The 8,044-nt window shown below is 34.4% G+C and overlaps 1 protein-coding gene across 3 annotated transcripts in view; it reads left to right on the forward strand.

The window, feature by feature from the left end:
* The first annotated feature begins 851 nt into the window (after nt 1–851).
* Nucleotides 852–8,044, forward strand: part of LOC118742317 — a 32,899-nt gene continuing 25,706 nt past the window's right edge. The window contains exons 1-4 of one of the 3 annotated variants that reach the window (XM_036474304.1): nt 852–1,235; nt 1,342–1,540; nt 1,606–1,799; nt 3,490–3,652. In XM_036474304.1, the coding sequence (XP_036330197.1) occupies nt 1,471–1,540; nt 1,606–1,799; nt 3,490–3,652 (427 nt within the window). In that variant the 5' untranslated portion in view covers nt 852–1,235; nt 1,342–1,470. The remainder of the gene's footprint in view (nt 1,236–1,341; nt 1,541–1,605; nt 1,800–3,489; nt 3,653–8,044) is intronic. The other 2 variants (XM_036474301.1, XM_036474302.1) reach the window with 2 other exon arrangements.

Consider the following 8,044-nt stretch of genomic DNA (forward strand, 5'->3'; position numbering starts at 1 on the left):
GAATTTGGAGACATTAAAAAAGTGAAATTAAAGCTGAATTGAAGACCTATCTTAAAGAAAAACGAGCTCATCTCGGTTAAAATCCTCTCGATTGGTATAAAACTAAACTAAAATGCGACAAATCGACAGATCTGGTCCGCAAATGCTTGAGCGTTCCACCCGCCAGCGTTCCAAGTGAGCAATTTAGTGCAACCGGTCTTATATACGAGCCTCTAAAATATCGCCTCATGGGAGAAAAGGCAGCAAAATTACTTTTTTTGAAATATAATAAGCCCCTTTTGAACTTTGACTACTACAAACAACAAAAACACTGTATAGGTTAAGCAATCGTTCAATGTTCTAATAATTTACAAAATTTTTAAGTAATAAAAACGATGACTTAAGTTGATTAAAGCTTTTTTAATGTTATTCCTAACATTCGCATCGCATTGGCCATCGCATTCGCGAATGTGAAAAATATGACATTCGAAACATCCCTAGTTGGAAATACTTGACCAATGGCATATGTATATCAAATCAGTTTAACCGCAATGTTCCATACCAGTTTAAATTCAAAAGTCCCGCGACGACATCTTCCAGCTTTGGCTCTCTACGGGCAACATCACATACGAGGTTTTGCATTTTCTTGATACGCGGTTTTGTACTTTAAACGACGATATGTATCTATGCAGTTGTCAATAGAAAATAGGAAAACTGTAAAATGCAACACTGCTATTTCAACGCTAAAGCTTTCATCTACGATTTATGCATCTTGGACAGAACATGCGCAGAAGCGCCAAGTAATCCATCAGTCAAAAGCTTTTAGGAAGAAGACAACTGCAGGCAAATATAAGCAAAAAGGAATCAACACTATTGTGTACCCACAAGTATAAAAATTTCATACACACATAGCTGTTCAACGTTAAAAAGTCGATTTTTCACACAAAAATTTGTACGACGAACAGTGGATGGATGGCAAAAGTGAAAATAACAGAAGAAATGCCAAAGCACCAGGCACAAATAAACACCAACTAAATAAAGCAGTAGATAATGGATCACCAATAGTTTAAATACAATTAAAATCCGTTCCGTTGCACAAATATCGATACTTATCCAAAAAAAGTTATACGTATATACATATATACTCGAAAATAAAGACGACGAACATCGATACTCGAACTATTCGAAGGCCTAATTATGTGGTGAAGAGCAACTTTAAAGTTTAGGTATACTCGTGTATTAGGTTAATCTTATAAGTAAGTAAATCCACTAAGCGGAACCACCGCTGTGGTAAATTTGCCTATACATGCATACACATTGTTATACGAACATTTTCTAATGCAAATGATTATCTTTATCCAGTTAGTGAATTGAAAAGCATGAAAATTGTAAAGTGAACAGTTCACTTCGTCGCTCACCCCATTCTGAACGGTGCAACGAACGCGCGGCAGCACTGCACTGAATCGTACGTGGGCGACAATAATCTCTCAAATGCTGGTGCTGATGGCGAACAAATGGTCCTTGTGCATTTCCACACTCACATGGCTGACGTTGCTCTCAGGTACAGTTGGAAGAATTTAAATTATTACTTTATATTAAAAAGCATTGGTTGTATCGGTACTTTAGTTACCAACTCGGTGCGGATAACAAATCTTAAAGTCCCTCACACGTATACTTTGGATCGGAACACCGAACCGGATCCGCTGGTGCTGGACTGCGAGTACGAAGTCGAGCCACGCGAAAAGGGATTCGTACTGAAGTGGTTGTTCAACAATCATTCCATTTACCAATGGATACCATCAGTAAAGGGCTTTGCCATGGTAAGTATGTATGTAGGCTACATCAGCAAGTATTTAAATGTTTGAGTTAGTTTATCTAAATAGTCCTTCCTTGTAGTAAATAGCACTGTTCATAAAAAAGTTACTACATATTTAACGGTGTACGTCCGCATTGAAACGCCGCTTAAATGGTGTCAAATCATGTCATTCCTTAATGAAAGTACTACAAACCAGGGCTGCAAACCATTACCAAAATCGGTGTGGTTCATAGGTAACTCTGCAGCGTATAAGTTCGGTTCAAATGGTCATTTCATTCCATGAAAAATAAAGCAAAAACTCGGTTCTCCATTTAAAAATAAAAACGTTAGCAATAATACAATGTAATTCTACTTTTTTCTTGCAAAATTCTATTTGCAATTTGGTTTAGAAATTTAAAATAAAAACGGTTCGGATTATGATATTACAAACTATGTTTCTTTGGCCGTTTTAGTCAAAGCGTAGTTCAAAATTTTAGTTAACCTAATTTAATTTTCTTTAAATTAATAAAACATAACCTTACTTTTAAATAAAATTTCAGTTTTTTTCTTAATATACGAATTCTGAATAAAAATTACTGTCTTATTTTTGCATGCAAATGGAATTTTTTAACTTAAGACTGGTTTTCGCTATGTCATATTTTGACGCCAAAATTTGGCGCCATATTTTGACACAACTTTATCTCTTTACCAATACCTTTACCGATGATATTATGCATATATGTAATACTCCTATATTGGCAGTAAGAGCTAGTACCGTCCGAAAACACTACAGTACAGATATATCAATAAACACGTACGAACCCTGCAAAAAATGGGACTAATCCGGGATGACGCCGGGAGCAATCGCAAAGGGAGCATGCGATTAATACCACTTTTGATCTCTTTATATGGAATGAACTGTTCGCTTTTGTTCGAGCATGTCCTATGAAGAGACTAATTGTTCACCTTTATACTCGAACGAGTATAAAAAGCGACTAGTCACTTTTAAAAAATAAAAATTTGCGCCAGCTGAGATTCGAACCGGCGTGCTCAGTTTTGTTAGACGAATACTCTCTCTGCGTGCCAACGCCGCACATGAAACTTCATTGACTAAGTGCGTACATATCATTTAATCGTTAATAGTACCCGCTAGAGATGAGTTGGGGACTAATTGATCTCCAATTATACCCATAAGGGATGAGTTGATCTCCATTAGTATCTGTATGAGACTAGTTGCGACTAATTAATGCCCAATTGTACCCTAATGAGAGTAATCTCGGAATACTCTCTTTAGAGATTAGTCGCACACTTTTTTGCAGGGAAAGAAAAGGAACATATACGTTTATAAATAAACAAATACACAACACATATACAAAAACGGCACGCAAGTACACGATACATTGACAAAAACGGTACTAGACTGTCTCGCTTTGATTTCGGAATGCTTACACATGATATTATGGGCAAAAAATAAACACAGACAGATAGCCGATTTAGCAGCGCATGTACACGACTAAAGACCTATCCTGATCCAAATGAATCGATAAACCGGTTTTTAATCCCATTTGACAATGTGTTTTCACTTATTTGACGACAAATGCCACTGAATTTGACATAGTGACAATCAGCCTTTAATCTACAAATTCTGAATGGGTTAAATTTCACACACAAAAAAAGATCTTATGTGCGGTTTTTTTATTTAAACTTACTTGAAGGGCATAATGAAGTCCAAAATAGATACAAAGATATTCACAATGGAAGGAAGTCCCGGTGTTATAACCATAAAGAAGCCAGACTGGAACATGACAGGAGAGTACACGTGCACCGTACAAACGTTCGAGTCGACAGATAAGAAAAGTGCTCGCCTTCAAATTATCGGTACGTAAGCTGCTTAATATTGTTCCCTAATAAAAAAAAATATAAAAGTACACTATGGTGATCCTTATTTACGTAGCTGATTTATTTTTCCAAGTCACGCCATGGAGCCTCCCTGTTAAATTATCATTTTAAAAAAGGCCAAAAATAGAGGCTGACATCCATAACGTACTAACACCATTGTATTGAATACTATTCTACTGCGCTATTTCAACTAAGTGTATATGCAGAGTTGCGAATAGTGATGTGCTGAATTGTCGGTAGCCAATTCTTTACAAAAATCTCGGTACCCAATACTTCCTTTTCTGTACCCGATACCGATTCAATGCAAGCATCGCGCGTGCGGCAAACAAGTACGGCAACGGAAACAAGTGCCGTTACAAATAACAGTCTCATCGCTTTATTGTACTTATCGCAACAGTCTTGCCAACTGCAATAGTTATTAGTTGCGTTTTTTTACTCATTTCCAGTAAAATCCAGTAAAAGTTTTTACGAATTTTCATGTTTTGGCGTTTTCGTACGCAAAAACTTGCAAAGTAGGGGAAATTGAGAGAGCGAAAAATGACAGTTGAAGTTGCAAGTTTTTACTGGATTTTACTGGATAAATTTTTACTTGTAAGAATTTGCCAGTACGAAAAACAGCTGATCGCATGTTGCTGGATGAAATTTAAACTAATAAGGAAACTGTTTGTGGGTTTTTATTGTTGAATCTCACAAAATAAACCTATTTAAATACAAAATATATTGTTTTATTAGGAATTTGCTGCGAATAAACAACCAATTTATCAGCTGTTCATGAAACTTGCAAATTGTTACTGGAAAAGCGTTCGCGTACTTTATTGCAATTTTTTTCTTTGAGAGCGAATTCCTAGAAATAAAGTTACTGGAGAGTTGCTGGCAAGTTACTGGATAATTTGTAAAAAAACACAACTATTGTTACAACATTCGGGCATATGCTGCAAATCGTACGATTTGAAATCGGTGCGATTTACAAAATTCATTTTGGAGAGTTCTTAACAAAATGGGAAAAAATTCCTCTAAATCGAATAATATGACATCCTTTTGTGTTTCGATCAGTTTTTATTTGAAATATTTATTACTTGCATTAATTATATTAAAAAATAATTTGCAAATCGCATCAATTTCAAATCGTACGATTTGCAGCACATGCCCGATTATTCGATTTTTTTTTTATTCGTATTACCTCATGGTAGTTCTCTCCTCAAAGAAAATTAATGATAATTTGCATTGTGGCGACGTCAGTTCCAAGCGAATGTGTACACTCGAAATTCTGATTTAGTATATTTTTGGAACAAGGGAACATGAAATTTTGGGGTGCCAATCTGTAAGAAGTGTTAGAGAATTCCCCCTTCCAGTTTTCATCGCACAGCTCTCATAAAACATTTACTATTTCATTCAGGATTCTAGGCTCTACTGAACTGGTTTTATTCCATATTTTTGGCTGTTGTTCGCTCCTATTAGAGACTCCAACATATCGGTACGGAGTATCGAAAGTATTGGATACTTTTCAAATCGGTACTTTGTACGTATGGAATGCAATTGACTTTTTGAAAGTCAGCCAGAAAATTGAACGGAATGCTAAATTACTGAACAAATATTTGGGGCATTCACAACGGTGTCGTATTCTTGTATGTCGTAAACTTTAAACGCTTACAAAATATATGAAGGGGGTTCGCAAAGTACCATCAAAGTCATATAATGAATTTATGCAGTGTTAAAAAATATTTGGTTGTCGTTTCAAGTTCTCTAAACATTTATTTAAATTTTTAAAGTTTACAATATACAAAAATACGATACTTACGACACCGTTGTGAACTTTTTCCCGTAAGCACCGTCTGAACTTGAGACTTTGTATACTTGCAACCAAGATAAAAACATAACAAGGTAAAACCATTGAGAGGCAGTCTGACGTTTGCCAACAATATAATTTTAAAATCAAAACTCAAACTCACACACACATTCTCATTTTCAACCTCAAACAACAACAATTGTGAACAATTTAATTTTTTTATTTTCAATTTTATATGTTTTTAAAATGTTGGCAAACGTCAGAAAAAAGTCATGGCCGACGAAATGAGAGAATGAATTTACCTTGTAATGTTTTTATCATGCTTGCAACCATGATACAAAAAACAAGGTAGTTCCATTGTCACTTTTTCGTCGCCATATTAACAACCTGACAATTAAGCAGATTGTGACATTTCGTGCTACCATACCCAATATCTAAAATCCTTCAAATTTTCTTATAAATGTTTTGTCGATTTAAAAATATTTTGTTCTTAAGCATAGCATAATAAGAAACAAACAAGAAATAAGTGTGAAATTCCACAACATTTCATTGAAACATTTTGCAACATGAAGCTAGCAACACAATTTTCATGACATTTTTAAATACACATGTATATTTTAAATTGTGTGAAAGCTGACAGTTTATAGAATTCAGTAGCGACGAAAACAAAGGGGGGTTAAGTGGTTAAACCTTACCCAAGCCGATCATAAAACTTGCGACGCAATTTCGGCTTATTCCTGTGGGTCTTGGCAAGAATATAATCCCTGAAGGTTTAGCTTAAAATGGTTTTCGGGATACACCCTGTGATCATGTTACTTTCCAGAAGGTGTGGCACCCGTTTTTCTGTACATATTTTCGTTGGAAATTCTAGGTAAATGCTTCCAGAGGTTTTTATGCGTCACCAGAATTTTAGTTTATTTGGCTTATACCGCTAGCTCTTTTGAACGGCTACGAGATTGTTTTCATATACCCCCATTTTTCATAGGTTTGGGATTGATTTCATTTACCTCTATTCCTAGTTCTACGGTGGCACGCCGCATTTTCCAATAAACTCTTATTTTTCCATGAGCTTAAGATTCACTTCATATACATATATCCATACAAAGTTCCAGGACTCTACCACAAATACTTCCAGAGATATGCACTATGAAAAATTCGATTTATATGGGAGGTTCTACACGCACTTTAGATATTGGTTTTGTTTTAGCCTATAACCATTATTGGAAAACTTGTGTCCGAAATTTCAAAAAAAGCCGGTATGGGCATTGTGACTCCTCAAGCGAAATGAACTAATGATTGCACAAAATGAAATCAAGCATCGTAGTTGACCAAAAAAGAATATTAGACTTCATTTACTCAACTTCTCAGAATGTAGAAAAGCTAAGAAATATATAATAAGATAGGATATGTTAAAACAGCCTCCAAAAAATTTACTAAAGACGACCCTGGACTACACAAATTAGTTTTATTGAAAATTTGGTTTTATCTATTTATTTTATCCTTCAATTTTGGGTGTGTCAAAATTGTATGTGAAAACAATATGGCCCGTAGCCATAGTCAAAATAAAGTCGACTTTAAAGTTAGTTGCAGCTTTTTTGACAGATATCCCATTGAAAATTATGTCAAAAAGCTGCAACTAACTTTAAAGTCGACTTTATTTTGACTACGACTACGGGCCTATGTGTTGCTAGAAAAATTTTACGGCCCATGAGTTCGAAAGTAAATTCCATTGCTGTTAAATGGACAAAGACAATATGTATTAAATAACACATCGAAATGTGTAATTTCAGTAATTTGTGTAAATGTGTAATTTCAGAATTACATCAGAATCACGTATCCGATATAGAAAACTACATTGTGAATTAATGAGATGACATGAGGACACTAACATAATTTTAAAATATGTTCACTAAAATTGTATTAATATTAAAATAATGATTTGGCAAGTTGTTATCGAATTTAATGTAAAATTTAAACGTTTTCAAAATAAGATATTGATTAGTTTTAAAAGGTATATATTAATACAACTATTTACTTTATAATCCCAAATTTAGGATATAAAATGTCCCACACCAAAAAACTTACAATTGGGTAATGCCGCTTCGAATTTTTCACAATTGAGCAATTGTCAAAAATCTGCTTATTAATCAAAAAGTTGTTTATTGAAACTACCTTCTTTTTTGTATCATGCTTGCAACTATGTATGTACATATGTATACATAAATATATGATAATTTTTTTACATGTAACCTTTCTAACAACTTTATGAGCTTAAAAAATTACTTCATATATTATTTATTTCACAAAAAGTATAACGAGTAATTTCTAAGCACAAAATACAACCTACTTCAATGCTCATATAAAAAATCAGTAGTACCGTAATATCTTCATGATATTACGGAACTAAACGAAATTAGTATGCCATCCCCCTTGAGCTACAAATTTTCAAATGAAAAAAGAATTATCCAAACGATGGGGTGCAATAACACCATATGCATTAACGCCATAATGGCTTTATTTCGCTTGGCGAAATTTCGAATACGGCCTTATTTCCAGCTAGAAATGGAAATAAAGCCGTTATGGTT

The sequence above is a fragment of the Rhagoletis pomonella genome, unplaced genomic scaffold (assembly GCF_013731165.1).
Source record: "Rhagoletis pomonella isolate Grant_MI unplaced genomic scaffold, Rhpom_1.0 Rhpom_scaffold_00007, whole genome shotgun sequence".
NCBI classification, from domain to species: Eukaryota; Metazoa; Arthropoda; class Insecta; order Diptera; family Tephritidae; genus Rhagoletis; species Rhagoletis pomonella.